Here is an 18,399-nt window from a genome sequence, read left to right as displayed (position 1 = left end):
AATAATAATTTATTATTTATACCCCGCCCATCTGGCTGGGCCCCCCCAGCCACTCTGGGCGGCTTCCATAGAAACCAGGAAACACTAAAATATCATACATTAAAAACTTCCCTGAACAGGGCTGCCTTAAGATGTTTTCTGAATGTCAAGTAGTTGTTTATGGTTTTGACATCTGATGGGAGGGCGTTCCACAGGGCGGGCGCCACTACCGAAAAGGCCCTCTGCCTGGTTCCCTGTAGCCTTGCTTCTCGCAATGAGGGAACCGCCAGAAGGCCCTCGGCACTGGACCTCAGCGTCCGGGCAGAATGATGGGGGAGGAGACGCTCCTTCAGGTATACTGGACCGAGGCCGTTTAGGGCTTTAAAGGTCAGCACCAACACTTTGAATTGTGCTCGGAAACGTACTGGGAGCCAATGTAGGTCTTTCAAGACCGGTGTTATGTGGTCTCGGCGGCCGCCCCCAGTCACCAGTCTAGCTGCCGCATTCTGGATTAGCTGTAGCTTCCGAGTCACCTTCAAAGGTAGCCCCACGTAGAGCGCATTGCAGTAGTCCAAGCGGGAGATAACTAGAGCCTGCACTACTCTGGCGAGACAGTCTGCGGGCAGGTAGGGTCTCAGCCTGCGTACCAGGTGGAGTTGGTAGACAGCTGCCCTGGATACAGAATTTTTTTTTTTAAATATTTTTATTAGTTTTTACACATATTAATAACAATACAAAACAAACACAAACATCAAAAACAAACAACAAAAATCGACTTCCCCATGCCTTCCCTTCGCCACATCCTTGTTTTACCATTTTTCGAGCAACTCATCAATCAGTCTTTAGTTAAACCCCTTTTGAATTTCCTTATAGTTTAAAATTTACAGCTGTAGTTCTTTATTTCCTACCCCTTAACATCTTATCAGTCCACAATTTTACAGTAATTTTTTAGATATGTTTTAAATTTCCTCCAGTCCTCTTCCACTGTCTCTTTCCTCTGGTCACGGATTCTGCCGGTCATCTCTGCCAGTCCCATATATTCCATCACCTTCGATTGCCATTCTTCCAGAGTAGGTAATTCTTGCATCTTCCAATACTTTGCCAACAGGATTCTTGCTGCTGTGGTTGCATACATAAAAAATGTCTTATCCTTCTTTGATACCAATTGGCCGACCATGCCCAAGAGAAAAGCCTCCGGTTTCTTTACAAATGTCCACTTAAGGACTTTCTTAATTTCATTATAGATCATTTCCCAGTAGGCTTTAATCTTTGGGCAAGTCCACCAAAGATGATAAAAAGTACCTTCAGCCTCATTACATTTCCAACATTTATTATTGGGCAGATGGTAAATCTTTGCAAGTTTGACTGGGGTCATGTACCACCTATAGATCATTTTCATTATATTCTCTTTCAGGGCATTACATGCCGTAAATTTAACACCGGTGGTCCATAACTGTTCCCAGTCGTCAAACATAATGTCATGACCAATGTCCTGTGCCCATTTAATCATAGCTGATTTCACTGTTTCATCCTGTGTATTCCATTTCAGCAGCAAATTATACATTTTAGATAAGTTTTTAGTATTGGATTCTAGCAATTCTGTTTCTAACTTTGACCTCTCCTTCTGAAAACCAAGTTTCCTGTCCTGCTTAAACATCTCATTTATCTGACGGTAGTGTAACCAGTCTCGAACTTTATGCTTTAGCTTCTCAAAACTTTGTAGCTTCAGTCTTTCACCATCATATTCTAAAATTTCACAGTACTTAGGCCAATTAGAGTCCATATTAATTTTTTTCACTGCTTTCGCTTCCATTGGTGACAACCACCTAGGAGTTTTACTTTCCAATAAATCCTTATATCTATTCCAAACATTATACAATGCTTTCCTGACAATATGGTTCTTAAAACTTTTATACACCTTTACCTTGTCATACCACAAATATGCATGCCAACCAAAACTATTGTCATATCCTTCCAGATCAAGAATGTCTGTGTCTTCAAGAAGTAGCCATTGCTTCAACCAGCAAAAGGCTGCTGATTCATAATAAAGTCTTAAGTCTGGCAGTGCAAAGCCCCCTCTATCTTTTGCATCGGTTAAAATCTTAAATTTTATTCTGGGCTTTTTGCCCTGCCAGACAAATTTAGATATATCTTTCTGCCACCTCTTGAAACAGTCCATTTTGTCTAGAATCTGTAGCGTCTGAAATAAAAACAACATTCTTGGCAATACATTCATCTTGATAACAGCAATTCGGCCTAACAAGGAAAGTTTCAACCTAGACCATATGTCTAAATCTTTCTTGACTTCTGTCCAACATTTTTCATAGTTGTCTTTAAATAGGTTCACATTTTTTGATGTCAGATTTACCCCCAGGTACTTAACCTTTTTTTCTATTTCCAACCCAGTTTCACTTTGAAACCTATCTTTCTCCTCTTTTGTTAGATTTTTTTCCAGCACCTTTGTTTTCTGTTTGTTCAATTTAAATCCTGCGACCTGGCCGAATATCTCCATTAATTCTAAAACTCTTTTTGTACTAGCTTCTGGCTGTTGCAAAGTTAGCACTAAGTCATCTGCAAATGCCCTTAACTTGTATTGTTTGGATCCGACCTGTATTCCTTTTACCAGCTGGTCCTTCCTAATCATGTTTAATAAAACCTCCAGGACCGATATAAACAGTAAAGGGGATATAGGGCATCCCTGTCGTGTACCTTTCTCTATTGGTATCTCATCCATTACCACATTGTTCACAATTAATTTCGCTCTTTGTTCAGAATATATTGCACCTATACCGTTTTCAAACCCTTGGCCTACCCCCATCCCATGGAGATTCTTTTTCATAAATTTCCAAGAAATATTGTCAAAGGCCTTCTCCGCGTCCACAAAGATCAGAACTGCCTTCCTATTAATGTCCACCTCTAGCATCTCTAAAATGTCTATAATGTTCCTCACATTTTCTGACATATGTCTCCCTGGGAGAAAGCCTGTTTGGTTCTTATGAATCTCCTCCATCAAAACTCTCTTAAATCTTTTTGCTAAAACATCTGCAAAAATTTTATAATCCACATTCAAGAGTGATATAGGGCGGTAGTTCTTAACTTGATGTTTCTCAGTTTCTGTCTTCGGTATAAGTGAGATAAATGTGTCTTTCCACGATTCAGGAGCCTTTTTCCCCTCTAATATCTGGTTACATACTTCCTTCAATGGCTGTATTAGCCATTCTTTAAGATCTTTGTAGTATTTTGCAGTCAAACCATCTGGTCCTGGTGATTTCCCCAATTTCGTATTCTGGATGGCACCCTCTATTTCTTGTTCTGTGATTTTTTCATTCAAAATCCTTTTATTTTGTTCTGAAATCTTTGATAGTCCATATTTTTTGACGAATTCTTCTATTTCTTGTTCATTTGTAGGCCCTTGTGCATAAAGTTTTTTGAAGAAACTTTGAAAACAGTTGCTTATTTCATTTGGTTTGTTGATAATTTTCCCATCTATTTCCAGGGATGTCACCGTATTTAACTTTTGCCTCTTTTTCAGTTGCCATGACAGCAGTTTCCCACATTTATCTGCCGATTCAAATGTCCTTTGTCTCATTTGCTTTATCTTCCATTCTATTTCCTGATTCATCAATTCCATATATTGGGTCTGATGGTACTTTATTTCTCTTAAAATCTCATGAGACTTCGGCTTAGATCTCAGTTTCTTTTCTCCTTCCTTTATCTGGTTCAAAATCTTTTCCTTCTTTTCATTTTGTTTCTTCCTTTTTATAGAATTTTGCTGAATTAGGAATCCACGCATCACGGCCTTACTTGCGTCCCATACTATTCTTTTTTCAACCTCAGTTCTCAAATTTATCTCAAAGTAATCCTTCAATATTTTTGGGGCCTTATGATAGATTTCTTCATCTCTAAATAGGGTGTCATTCATTCTCCATCTGAAGGTTCCAGCCGTTGTTAATTTCATTTGCCCTGGATACAGAATTGACCTGCGCCTCCATGGACAGCTGTGAGTCCAAAATGACTCCCAGGCTACGCACCTGGTCCTTCAGGGGCACAGTTACCCTATTCAGGACCAGGGAGTCCTCCACACCAGCCCGCCCCCTGTCCCCCAAAAACAGTACTTCTGTCTTGTCAGGATTCAGCCTCAATCCATTAGCCGCCATCCATCCTCCAACCGCCTCCAGGCACTCACACAGGACCTTCACCGCCTTCACTGGTTCTGATTTGAAAGAGAGGTAGAGCTGGGTATCATCTGCATATTGATGGACACCCAGTCCAAACCCCCTGATGATCTCTCCCAGCGGCTTCATATAGATGTTAAAAATGTCAGCTACTAATGCAGTCAACTGGACACAACCATTTTATCTAAGGGGTGGAGGGGCAAATAGTTATGCTCCCAGCCCAGGCAATGATTTCAGTGTCCAATTTGCAGAACTAAATTATTCGTGCATATATATAGTACCGGCTGAGTAGGAAATCTGGACCTCTTCCTACTGATTCGGTGCGGTATGAGAACAGTCTACTAACATCATACACCAGGAAGAACTTTCTGACAGTAAGAGCTGTTTGACAGTGGAACGGTCTCCCCTGGGAGGTGGCGAGGTTTTGAAGCAGAGGTTGGGTGGCCGTCTGCCATGAATGCTTTAGTTGAGATTCCTCAGTTGCAATTCACCCTCGGGGTCGCTTTCACTATGCATTCATTCCCGGAAATGGCCACAACAGATGCATGATGTAAAAGGCAAGAACAATGGGTTCAAGGGACATTTAGGATGCAACCGCATAGCCAGAAGATACCTAACACCCTGGCCCAGCTGATGTTGGAGCACTAAATTGGGTAGGGCTAAAGGGAAAGGGGATGTCACGGAGGTTCAGGTGCATGCCAAGGAAGGACCAGGAGTCAACTTGGACCCAAAAGGTCCCTGGACACACATCCATACTGGAGAGGAATTTAGGCCTGCTCCTGAGAATATGAAAATCTTGTCCTGTCCATTCTCCTTTTTTAAAATTGGTTCCACTTGGAATCAATGTCCTGCAAAAGGGCAGAGGAACACAAGAGTGGTCTTTCTTCCTGCTCTCAATTCCACTCTTGAACAGGGCAATTGAACCATTTTCAGTTTTTACTCCACGGACCTCAGGGCTGCAGCCTTACACTGTGCTGATGTGCATGTTTACTCAGAAGTATGTCTGGTTGTATCCATTGCTTCCAGAAAATATGTGCAAGGGATATCTTACTGTTGAACTCTCTTATTGCTCCAAATTTCCCAACAAATTCCTGGAGCATGTGTTTCCTTAAAGGAAGCCACTCAACATCTGCACTAGGAAAAAAATACAGTGACACGATCCGTTCCAGGGTGCCGTTCGCACCCCAAAAAGTCTGCAACTAGAGCGGCACTTCTGCGCAAGCACGGAGCGCGATAGAGCGCTTCTGCGCATGCGCAAAGTGCGCAGAACGCTTCCGCGCATGCGCGCGCGGTGAAACCCGGAAATATACACTTCCGGGTTTGCCGCGTTCGCAACCTGAAAATCTGCAACATGCAGCGAACGCTACAAGAGGTATGACTGTATTCTGATTACGTCCGTTCTCCTCCGTTATACTCCAGAGTTGCACAGTATGTATTTATATAAAAACAACAGCCTATTCAAGTAAGCCCAAGTGGAATTAAGAAGCTGTTTTATTAATTTGTTCACTAATTCAATTTTTATCCCACCCTTTCTCCCCAAGGAGCCCTCTTCCCATTTGGCTGGCATCAAATTGTGGTTGGTCTAATGATAGGACAGATTGTTACAACAGATCATCATGACTCTGCCTCTTTGACTGCTCTCTTTTTCCCCATCTTGGCATTGGCTTGAATGTGACACACACTACCATGAATTCAGTTTATTTATTTTTAAAAAGTCTATTTGTCCTAGAAAGTGGTGTCATGTGACTTGATCCTAGGTTTCAGCCTGCTACTTTTTATTTTATTTTTTTAAACCTAAGTTATCAAAGCAAGTACTAGAGGTTGTCTGATTCCTTACATTTTCAGGAGGAATTCTGTGGTTTATCACTGTGAGAGTGCATGGAACTTAATGGTTCTTTGTGGGTGAATAACTGGGCGCTCCATTTCCCTCTCCCTTTTTTTTTTGCCTCCTTTAGTGGCTGCATCAACAGCAAATTCCACAGCTGGGGCGGCCATGAATTCCTTGACTTCTCTGGGGACTCTCCAAGGATTGGCAGGAGCCACTGTTGGATTGAATAATATTAATGCACTAGCAGGTACCGTAAACAGTGAGTATTTATTGCTGTGGTGGACACTCCAGCAATTTCCCTGTAATCACCGTAGGAACACTTGACCGTTTATAATACAGTGAATGTTACTATGAAAAATACATGGGGTGAAATCGACAAACTTCTGTTCTGGGTATCCGCAGTGACTTGGCCTGAACGGGTCTTGCCTCGTTGAAGGACCGCGACGCCATTGCTAACATTTCCTCACAACATTGTGTTTCTCTTGCAGGGTGTCAACATAGTTAGGTTTGTGTTTGGGTAGCTAGCGTTGATTCTCAAGGCCAATCATCTTCAGGTTCAGAAGAGCCAGATGCCGTTTCCATTTGAAAGAGAACAGAATAGCAGAGAGGCTCCTGTTGCTGCTGCTATTGCCAGTAGTAGCTGCTGATTGTAGCAGCAGCACACAATTACAGTGGACTGTTGCTAAGCCCAAGAGGTGTAGAGTGTGCCCCCGTTAATAGTGGTAGTTTCATTTCTGGCTTCCAGAAGACAGTTGCATAAGGCTTTGCATATTACCTGAAGCAGTCGATGAGGAGGTCTGTTGTGGGCAAAGCTCGATTGGGTCAGAACTGGCAAATTTTGTGTGCAACTCATTTCAAGCAGACTCCTCCACCATCCCTAGCCCTTATCTAGGGAAGCAGCCCTGCACATCCTTTTGTTTGCTGGCAATAGGAGTGCTATCTGTGCATGCATTGGCGCTCAGCTTATATCATGAATGGGGGACATGTGGTCCTCCCAATTCCATCACCCCAAACCATTGGGTGTGTTAGCTGGGGCTGATAGGAATCCAATAATATCTGAAGGGCCCCCACTTCCCCACCCCTGGTGTAGATCATCCCCAATACTGATGTCCATGTGGACCTCAATCCCAGTGTCTCTAAGAATGTAGGCTTAAGTTTAGTAAGTCATACTCAGAGTATGCCCATTGAAACCCATTGACAACTCAGTCATAGAATCGTAGAGGGTCATCTAGTCCAACCTCCTGCAATGCAGGAATCTCAACGAGATCATCCCATGACTGATGGCCACCCAACCTTTGCTTGAAAACCTCCAAGGAAGGAGAGACCACCACCGCTCATGGGAGTCTGTTCAACTGTTGAACAGCTCTTACCATGAGAAAGTTATTTCTGATGTTTAGCCAGAATCTCCTTTTCTTGTATTAATTAGATCACAGATGAAAAGAACGGAGTTGTGTATTTGGATAGCTCAGTTGGTTAGAGCACAGTTCTGATAACGTCAGGGTTGCAGGTTCGATTCCCATATGGGACAGCTATATATTCCTGCATTGCAGGGGGTTGAACTAGGTCAGCCTTTCTCAACCTGTGGGTCCCCAGATGTTGTTGAACTACAACTCCCATCACCCCTAGCTAGCAAGGGGCTCAGGGATGATGGGAGTTGTAGTCCAACAACATCTGGGGACCCACAGGTTGAGAACCGCTGGACTAGATGATCCTCAGGGTCCCTCCCAACTCTACAATTCTATGATTTATCCGTGTCAGATCAGTCTCACACATTACTGTAACCTAAATACCACAGCCTTGCACACTTTACCATTAACACTGAAATATGGAAGCCAGAGTTGTTCTCTTGTTTGTGCTGGGCATGTTACCAGCAGTTCTCCCATTATCAAGGAAACAGGGTGCCCAGTTTCAGATATGGGGTCTAGTACAGGGTCCTTGACCTATCTGAAAACCCTAATCCAGCTGCCCCCAACCTGGTGTCCTTCAGATGCTTTTGACTACAGCTTGGGATAATGTGAGCTGTAGACCAAAACATCTGTGTGGGGACACTAAGTTACGGGAGGCTGCCCCCTTCCGTAATCTGCTGCCCTGTCAGTGTCCAGCCTCCTCTTGTGACTAGGCACCGTACAGCAAAGAATTGGTATTTCCTTGGAAATGCATTCCAAGGGCTTAGCGGCGCTAGTTCATAGCAGCATCTTCGCAAAATCTGTTTCTAGGGTCTTAAGAGATTAGCTGGTTTACTCGGCATGAGGTTTCGTAGGAAGGAGTCTATTTTGGAGATAGGCAGCTGGCGGCCTTGGCATTCGTCGCAGCCTCCTGAGCCCCATCAGACCTCGTGTAGCCCTCCCTTTCTCTCGTTCACAAGCCAAGGCACGGGCAAACGCAGGAGAGAACAAGTGAGGTGTGTAACCGGCAGAGCCTCTTTGGCTGCTCATACTAGGAATGAGCAGTTAAGGAATCTCAGCTTCTCGGCTGGCACAGGAGTCTGACTACAAAGAGTGCAGTTGGCGTTGCAGGCCCGTTTGCGTCAGTTCAGAATACCTGTTAAGAATTATTTGATGATCAGTAGTAGCCTGTTCGATCAGAATCACAAAGTGGACTAATAGGTAGTATATGTAGATGTGAACAGGAGGCTATTAGAAGTCTGCATTTCTTAAAAAGAGAAATGCCTCTTACTTGTATTCATTGCTGTCAGTGATTTTTGTTGTACTTATGTTTAGCAAATGTCTGGGTCTCGTGTTTTCTTTCCCGTAATTGGGGCATATTTTGTGTTCCTGTTATCTTTCTGTTCTCACCTTGCTTACTTGGCTTTTCTCCCTTCTCAGGGAGCTCAGTCCACACACACACACACACACACACACATATATATATATATGCATGTACATATACATATACACATATATACACACACTCATACACACACACACACACACACACACACACACACACCTACCAACTTCTGGGTCTGCTTTGTGCTTCTGATGTAGGGTGTTGCCTGTCAAAAGCTTTGCCAACTGGTTAGAATCGGTTTATACCACCCCCACAAGTGTGTTTGCAGATGCAAAAGGGCATGAGAAGCACATCCAGTGTGTTCAAAGTGCAGCATGCATCCCTACAGGACCCACGCAACATGTCTGCCTCTTTTTGATGATTGGAGATAATACTTGTGGGTGGACGTGGGCACATAGGGATCGGTTCACACATAACTTTCCATGTGTGGCAGAAGGCGTGTGTACCCGAGGCTCTCTTCCAGCCATGTGTACTGGAAGGTGAGCAACCCCTCGGGGGTGTTGAAAATGAAATTGTCGTTCTTAAAAACGATAAAGCATGCTTGAAACTGTGTGAGATAGGCTCAGGGCTCAGCTAAAAGTTAACTGTGAGCACACACAATGCAAACCCTGATGCTTGCCTTGGTGACAGAAAAGTCCCAAGGGTGGAGCATTCCCTGCCGGTGCCCAGGTAGGGGGCAAGTGTGCTAGGGCGAGGTGCTGTTCCCTTCTTGGTTCTTTATGTGGGGGCAGGATCAGGCGTAGAAGCATGCCTGTTTTGTATCGTCTAAAAAGCCCCTTCCACAGAGATGCTTCTAGGTCAGCTGGCAAGCAGAACGTTTCTCATAAATCCACCTTTGAAGCCAATCACAAAGGTGTCAACTACAAAGAAGTGGCCCTGTACAGTTTGGGTCCAGGTTTGCTGTTTGCTTTCACTCAAAGGCAGTGGTCAGGGGTTATTAGTTTGGCTGCCTTTCCTACTTCCTGCATAATTTCCAGCTGCTGCTGCTGCTACTCCCTGCATTTCCTCCTGCAATGCCAGGATGTATTTGGCCATCACCAGTTTTTAGTCTATCACGGTGTACCCAGAGGAATGGATGTCCTCCTCAGTATAAGTTGCTTGCTTCAGTTCTCGGCATGATGCTCTTCTTGTCCTTGCTGTCGAATTTCTTACTTGTCCTTTTTGTGTGTAGGTGTGCCTGTGTGTCTTGTAAATATCTTGTCATTGTGAGGCTTTGGGAGAAGGGGTTGTGCTGAAGACAGAAAGGGCTACTTGGTGCCCAAATGAAAGTAACTGTGTGAGGCTGCATGGGTCCTTGTGCAGCAGGGGTCTTGCTTCTCACAAAGGCTCAATGAATTTTTCTCTTTAGCTCAAGATACTGATAACGTCCAAGCATAATATGGCTATGCATAAGAGAAGTTGTTTTGAAAAATCAAGCGTTTCTGAGTGCCAAAGTTGCCCGTTACTCTTTTTTTACACCTCTGCCACTGTTATACAGCCAATTTTCACAGCCGTACATCCAGCAGCAGCAAACACCACTGTTGACATTGCAGTGTCTTTTCCAGCAAGTTTTGTTTAACTGCCCACCTGGCATCAGGGAAGCTCAGATGCACACCCCATTATTTTGCACTGAACCAGTGCCAACATGCTAGCACAAATGCAGTTTGGAACACAAGGCAGAGTGTATAACAACAACAACAACAACATTATTTATACCCCGCCCATCTGGCTGGGTTTCCCCAGCCACTCTGGGCAGCTTCCAACAAAATATTAAAATACAATAGTCTGTTAAACATTAAAAGCTTCCTTAAACAGGGCTGCCTTCAGATGTCTTCCATAAGCTGAGGCCAAAGTTTTATGAGACAGTACTCACCTGTATGGAGGACCTTTGTGGATGTTGGTGGCAGCCATTTTGTGCTGGTACCCACGGCTCTTTTACAATAAATGTTTTTCACCAGGAAGAAAACCGCTGGGTCAGTTATGTCTTTATGAGGACCAACATGTTTAGTATGGTAATTTGAGGAATAAATGGCATAGAAAGGACCTGCCTATTTCAGTGCCATTGTATTCTACCATTGTGGGATAGCTGTGACCTGTAAATAAAACAAGAAGGCATTTAAAATGCTATTTGGGTGCGCTGGTTGAGATGGAATCAGAATTCCATTCGGAACACCAGATTTCTCCCCAGTAAGAGTTTCGATACCTTTCAGTGTTCTGTGACAGTGAGGAGTTCGTGTCTTCCCTGCCCCATAGGATGTGATTTCCCTCTCTCTCCATCCCAATCTTCCTTTATCCCAGCTGCATGTGGGGGGGGGCGAGCCAATGAATGTTGAGGAGATACCTCCCAACAAGAAGTTAGGGAACAGTAAGGCTTTAACGAATGAGGTCAAAACTTCCCTTTAGGGAGATGCATGCAAACATTTTGAGGGAAACGCAGTGTTTGCTGTAGATCGGGCATCGCTGCTAGAACCAGGACCACTGCTGGGTGTTTCTGTGCGTGCACACAGGTGACTTCTGCGTACCACACACCTGCTGTGCATCCATCTGCACTGAAGTCTGGCTCGCACATTGGATATTGGAGCAGGCAAGACTGTCAAAATGTCATGTTGTTCCCATATGAAGAAGAGGGAAAAAATAGTCCCACCTCCCACTCACCATTTCTCTGGAAAGCATGAAATAACCCAGCAGATTGTATCTCACAATTACTGTGCTTATTCCCTAAATTGAAGCTTCTCATTTCTACCCCCCCCCCTTCTAATTAACTACTGTTAGGTGTGTGCATGCATCTGTTGTTGTTCCTCCTCCTTCTTCTTCCTCTTCTTCTTCTTCTTGCGGGAATTTGAATAGTTCCCCCTGCCAAGGCAGTGGGCGTAAAATATGTCCTCCTTTCCTATACTTGGTCTCTCTTGCTTGTGTTATGTGTTGGTGGTGTCAGATAACGGCGGCGTTTCTTTTTTGCACCCCTCCGCCCTTCCTGCAACCCCACAAGTTAGAATGCAAGACACCTCCTTGAAGAAAAGCTGTGGAATGTCACAACTCTCTGCCAAGTGTTAACACTGCCTAGATGAAACTCATTTCAAAAAGTATTAGTTTTGCACTAGGACCCTCTTAATTGGCACAAACCATGGTGGAAACAGAAAGGAGGCTTGTAGAGTGAGGTTATGCTGATTATCAAATGCTCACAGGGGGTAGAATTGTCCTAGAATCCACATAGTTTTAAAAGCCAGGGAGTATTGGGTTAGCATCTTTCTCTTATTCTTTCTACCAGGCTCGCTCCCAGGGGCTTGTCATCAACTGCCAATCCTGTCTTAAATTAGTTCTGCAACCGATCTCTTGACACTTTTTTTTTTTAGAGCGAGAAAGAACCATTTCACAGCCTTGCAGAAGGTGTTGATTTTCCCCCCAAGGCATTTCCTTTGCTTCGCATAGCTCAACTTATACTACCGGTTCCTCACTCTGAATATTTCTGGGGAATTTGTAAGATTCAGAGACCTATGGCACCGCCTCGCACCAAGCCCATCCATTGATTTACTTACCTTTTTATGTCTACTACTCCAACTGGTGGCAGCAGCCCAGGAGTCCAGGGCATAGTGAGGCATCTAGGTATTTATTTTAAAATAGGGTATGTGTTTTTTAACCCATTCCTCAGCTGCCCCAAAGGGGAGTCGCTTCCCAGACAGCTTCCAGATAGTGGTTAATAAGACAGTCAGTGATCTCAACCTCATATACTACAAAAGACTCAACACAGAAAAATAAGGCGGGGGGAGCAAACTCAGGTGCTGGTTATCAGCTACGGGGTTCTTATAACGACCAGCTGGAATGGAAAAGTTCAAAAAGATAAGGAGCTAAAAGTTGCTGGTCTCTCGGCTGAACCTGATGGAGACGCCCTGCATTGTCATCTCTTCCTTGGCTGCTTTCTCAGCCCTAGCGCGAATCCTTTTCAATGGGATATTTATTTATTTATTTATCCATCCATCCATTCAAGAATTTATACCTTTTTGGAAAGGCACTTCACCGCAAAGTGGCTTATTCCTGCCATTCTTAGTCTCCCAGCCGTCCAGTCTGTTCAAAGCCCTGCTCAGAGAATGAAACTGATTGTGGCAAATTTGCAAAGGGGGAGGGCTGAAATCACCCTCTAGACTCCACCCTCCATGCGTTTGCCAACGCTTTTGCACAGAGTGTGAGCATGTGCACTTGCACACACATGTGCAGGCTGCGCGGAAGAAGCCAATGAACACGTTGCGACAACAGTCTCAGGCAGAGGTCTTTCTCGACACCTGCTCCTTGAGATTCAGGTAGTTTTAACTGGAACGGCTTTCAGAGGCTGAACCTTCTGCATGTAAAGCATGTACCCTACCGCTGAGCCGTGATCCCATCGCAGGATGGACAACCGGGAAAAGGGACTCCTTCACAGCCAACTGGCATGGATGCCAAGCAGGACCAGTTTCAGTTCAAGCAGAAGTGGTGCTCAGAATGTAGTTTTTCCACCGGGCTACAGCTCCCTCCATCCCTGGCCATTGGCCACACTGGCTGAGGCTGATGGGAGTTAGAAAGATCAAAGGTTCCCCAACCCTGGTCTGGGTTGTATCACTTCATGCTGATGGTGGGAGCCAAAGTCTTTCTCCATGCGAAATAATAAATTGACGCAGAAATTCAGGCTGTGATGAAGAGTACTACAGTTTACCATGCTCTTTGCCCATCACACGAGGTGCTCAGGCAGATAAATTACCTCCTCAGAAAGAATATAGCTGTAGCTAACTATTAATTGTAACAGAGCCATCCCGATGACCCCAAAACGTGCCAGCGACAGCTTGTATGTGAAAACCGAGTTGGTAGCCGAAGTCATTTCTCTATCAAAGTCTCGTGTTTGCACATTTTGGGGAAATGGGGGCGGGGGGGATGTTGTTGCTGTTTCTGCTGCTGTTCTCTCTGTGCCATCTGGTGAATTTGTCTGGATTTTTATGTTGCATGCATGGCCATTGTCATCGGTGTCATATTAATGCCAATGACGTTTGGAAAGCACTAATGAATAAGTGCAATTTCTTTTCTCTATTGTTGGGTTTTTTGTAAAGTTGCTCAAATGCTCTCAGGTATGGCCGCCCTGAACGGAGGACTCGGTGCAACAGGCTTGACGAATGGTACAGCTGGCACAATGGATGCCCTCACCCAAGCCTACTCAGGGATTCAGCAGTATGCCGCGGCGGCACTGCCGACATTGTACAGTCAGAGCTTGTTACAACAACAAAGTGCTGCGGGCAGCCAGAAGGAAGGTAAGCATGTTTGGTCAAGGGTGAATGGGAAACAAAGGAAAGCAAAGAGGAGATCGTTGTTCCAATGTGAGCCTCAACACAACTGGCATGTGGTCCCTTCCCTGAATTTACATTATTATCTTTACTATTTGCTAAGCAGTCACATGTTCCATCCTTCCACTCCAATCGCAGCACTAGGGGCAACTTAAAATTAAGCACAATTGACAATAAAAAATACATTGCAAGATGTGCATACTTGCTTTCTTTTGAAAATTATAAATCAGATTAATCATTATATTTGACCTCTCTTTCGTTTTGCTTACTTTCATTTTGAAAGGTTGGTTTTTTTATTATCCTTATCTCAAAGAGGCCCAGACAGAGGATTCACCTTGGAAATGAGGGTTATTCAGGCTTTTTATACATTCCTACTCACTCTGCATCCAGGGTACTCTCACCACTGATTTATGAAACTTATGTGCACATAACATTATCCACAATCCACATCTATCCTGCAGTTTTTTGAGAATGATATGTCCCCATCCCTCCGTACGCTTTGAAATCAAAAGTTATATGAAGACATCCATGCCCCCTCACTGACTTGCAAATGCTATTTGAAACGGGTAGGTTTTAAACCAAGTAACTTGTCCATAGCCCATTATCCCACTAAACCTGACTCTTGCAGAACTTCAGTTTAGGACAGTGGGAGCGAATTCAGGCTTCCCAACTTCAATTCCAAACTCACAGTTTTAGTATGGCAATGATGGTATAAGAACTGGAGTTTAGTTTTACCTATATATCTGTGTATGTGTGCATGTAAATAAACATTCTGCACGAGGAATATATAGGGGGCCTGTAAACATTTAATTTCCCAGACTCCAAATTTTCTCTCAATGGCATTTGCTTCATAAATTTTGCCATCCTTTGTTGAAGTGTGAAAACACACATGGCTGCTTTTGCCAAACAGCCATTTTGATAAAGAAATGTGCTTTGTTTTTTAAACACACACTTGTGTGCGAAGGGAGCTCCTCCGTCTGGGTTCCATGTATACTGCAAACACGTGGCTTTTGTAACTAGACTGCATTTGGAGGTTAATGACAAGATCTATCGCCGTTACATTGAAGGGCTCCTTATTTAATTGAGGGTCTTGAGGGAAAGCAAACAAATGATTGATTGCTTTGTACTCAGTGCAAGTAGAGCAAAATAAACCCCAGTAAGTTAACACTGAGAATAAATTAATACTAATTATAAGATGCTTAATGGAACAAGGCTTCTGTCTCGCACTCTCTGCCCTCTTCACTCCCCTCATCCATCCCTCTTCTGTCTCCCTGATCTCCAAAGCAAAGGGGGGGTACTATGTAATTTTATTGGAGGGGATCCCCACACACTCTCATTTCTTCCTCTCTCTCTCTTTGGCCATTTTTTAAAAATTGATTTTCCAAATTGTTACCAAATTGATTCAATTGAATACGATTTCCAATACTGGTTTCCCGCTCTCCTTTCAAGATATGTCCAAGATAAAGCTCCCATTGCTGTGTTAGTTCTCAAGTCATCTCTCATTAACATCACTCCAGAATTACCAAGAATATTTCTTGCTAATTCCAAACTGGAAGGAAAAAGTGTGTACCAGAAAGCAGCACTCTCGTTTTGACTGTCATAAAAAGCAATGTGGTCAGGACAGTTCCACAGCAGGAAAAAAGGCGTTTTTTGCAGGCATCACTATCCCAAATTAGATATATTCGCCATGTTTTTGCTATTTTTGTAAACTCATCATGTACATAATCATTGGAGGCAATTGTTCCATATCATTTCCTAATCTGAAGGGTTCCTGCATGGAGTGCCCAGACAACGCCTTTGCTATACTTTTCTAGATCCCTGTTGGAAACCTTTTTATTCCAAGAAGCCTACTCAAGACACGTGATTTAGTTATCTAGACTTGTTTTTAAAACTGATTTTATTGATGCATGATCGATAATCAGTTTAGATGCACTGCTTAAGAGATTTTACTAAGCAGCTTTTATTCTTTCCCCAAAAAATAAATGAACGAATGAATGAAAGGTATGGTAGTTAATTACTAGTATCATTGACCAAAGGGCAGATGTTATGAAAAGAAGCATTTTTTTCCCTAGTAAACATGCAAATAAATGGGGGTTCAGAGGAGCACTTGCACAAAGAGATGGCCCATCTGCATGAGCAAATCCCACCCCCAGGCAAGTTTGCCAATTCACTACTCATACAGCAGCTTCCTTCAACACATTCCATGTTATTCCAAATGGTCCACCCATCCTTCGATAATGGCTTCTTTAAAAGGATATGGGAGCCCTCAGAGAGAGGGAGAAGGAGGCAGAAAAGCCATACTTCTGCTCTCAACCCAACCCCATTAGAGATGGAGGGATCTATCAGTTTTGGTTCTCTCGTTTTCTCCTTTCCCAGTTTTAAAATTTACTTCTCCACATTTCTGCAGCCATTTGCATTTTTAAAAAAAAAAAAAAACCAGGATCCTCCTGAAAATTCGTCAGCATCTTTGTATGCAGTTTTCTCCAAATTTCTACAAAGCAACGTCATGCATTTTTGTATACATTTTCACTAATACACACATTTTTATGCACACTTTGCCCTAGCATGTACAATTTTGTACACGTTATCTGGCCAGGAAACTGTGCTGCAAAATTAGGAGAAGTGCAAATATTAGAGGGTGGCTTTGTTTTTGCTGTTTCAGAAAATGTGAATTTGGTAGGTGCTCCTATAAGTGCAAACTTAATCAAATTTCTCCCCATTCCTAAACCTAGTAAATGCATTTTCTTGTGGCCAAGTTCACTTCTAGACAATCTGTTTATTGAGCATTCGTCCCGATTTGTTTGCATAGAGTTTACAGGGAGGTTAGACGGCATTGGCTATTTATTGAGTATTCGTTCTGATTTGTTTGCAGGGACATTATATGACAGTGAGCCCAGCAATTATTATTTCACAATTTCCAGTGCTTTCCCCCATTACGTTGCTTATTACAAAAAGTCTATTTGGCAGGGAGTGGATTTGTTGCACAAGATACCAAATCAACCACAACTACACAACGTAAATTTGGTGGTATGTGATTGAAACCCACCCGAAATAACAGCAACCCTTATACAGTGGTGCCCCGCAAGATGAATGCCTCGCAAGACGGAAAACCCGCTAGACGAAAGGGGTTTCCGTTGTGGAGGTGCTTCGCAAAACGAATTTCCTATGGGCTTGCTTCGCAAGACGAAAATGTCTTGTGAGTTCCTGCGGGGTTTTTTCCCTTTTCCCCCCCTTTTTCCCAAGCCGCTAAGCCGCTTAACAGCTGATCCGCTAAGCCGCTTATCAGCTGATCCGCTAAGCCGCTTAACAGCTGATCCGCTAAGCCGCTAAGAGCGCTAATCCGCTAAGCCGCTAATGGGCTTGCTTTGCAAGACGAAAAAACCGCAAGACAAAGAGACTCGGGAACGGATTCTTTTCGTCTTGCGAGGCACCACTGTATATAAAAGCTCTCCTTAGCCTTTGGGAAGTTAGTAAGAAACGTTGCAAGTATTGCTACTTTGTTTTCTAGAAAACTGAAGTGGCGCTCAAGTTAAAGTCAAACTTATTTTTAGTGTAGCTTGTTGCATCTTCCTGTACACATGTGTGTTTCAGAAGCCTGAAATGGAAATGTCCAGATCTTCAGGGAACATTCGCAATACGAAACAAAAGCAGCCGATCTCTGATGGTTTCCTCTTTTCTTAAAGGTCCAGAAGGAGCAAACCTCTTCATTTATCACCTCCCACAGGAGTTTGGAGACCAGGACATTCTGCAAATGTTCATGCCTTTTGGAAATGTCATTTCTGCTAAAGTCTTCATTGACAAACAGACCAATCTGAGCAAGTGCTTTGGTATGTAATGTTCGACACAGAAAGACAATAGAGACGCACAGGATCTGTCCCCTTTTTACTCAGCATCCCATGTGCTGGCCCCTCGCGTTCAGAGTGATGTGGAAGTAATATGCTGTTTTCACAATGCATATCTAAATCGTTGCATTCTTGCGTTATTGCCTATCTCCTTCCAACTCGACAATTCTAGCATTCTGCCCTGAAACTGAGCATCTTGAATCCCATTCAGAACAACAGGCATTCCTCAACACATTACAAATCACAACAAAAGCATTGCTGTCCCTCACATGTGCATGGTTTAAATGTGCAATAGCTTGCACATCCAGACACAAATCTCTCTCTCTCTGCCTCTCGGCACATCTGATTATCTTCATCTCAGTTCTGCTGCTTGTTTGAGATACTTCTCCCCAATAATCAATATTTGCATTCTTGGGTTTTCACTTCAGGAAAAGAAAACCACAGATCTTTACGGCTGCTCCTGCAAGGCAGCCAAACCAAAGGCACCCTTCATAGCCTAGGGT

General features: G+C 43.6%; 1 protein-coding gene across 30 annotated transcripts in view; it reads left to right on the top strand.

Annotated features, from left to right (window-relative positions):
- CELF2 (CUGBP Elav-like family member 2) overlaps nucleotides 1-18,399 on the top strand; it is a 518,056-nt gene that overhangs the window by 495,153 nt on the left and 4,504 nt on the right. For 12 of the 30 annotated variants that reach the window (XM_081927063.1, XM_081927066.1, XM_081927087.1 and 9 more), the window contains 3 exons: nucleotides 6,110-6,241; nucleotides 13,824-14,021; nucleotides 17,738-17,881. In XM_081927063.1, coding sequence (XP_081783189.1) covers nucleotides 6,110-6,241; nucleotides 13,824-14,021; nucleotides 17,738-17,881 — 474 coding nt within the window. The remainder of the gene's footprint in view (nucleotides 1-6,109; nucleotides 6,242-13,823; nucleotides 14,022-17,737; nucleotides 17,882-18,399) is intronic. The other 18 variants (XM_081927070.1, XM_081927082.1, XM_081927089.1 and 15 more) reach the window with 3 other exon arrangements.

Source organism: Podarcis melisellensis, assembly GCF_964234715.1.
Source record: "Podarcis melisellensis genome assembly, chromosome: 10".
Taxonomy (NCBI): Eukaryota; Metazoa; Chordata; class Lepidosauria; order Squamata; family Lacertidae; genus Podarcis; species Podarcis melisellensis.
The sequence above is the reverse complement of the archived record's forward strand: the minus strand, read 5'-3'. Positions and strand labels throughout refer to the sequence as shown.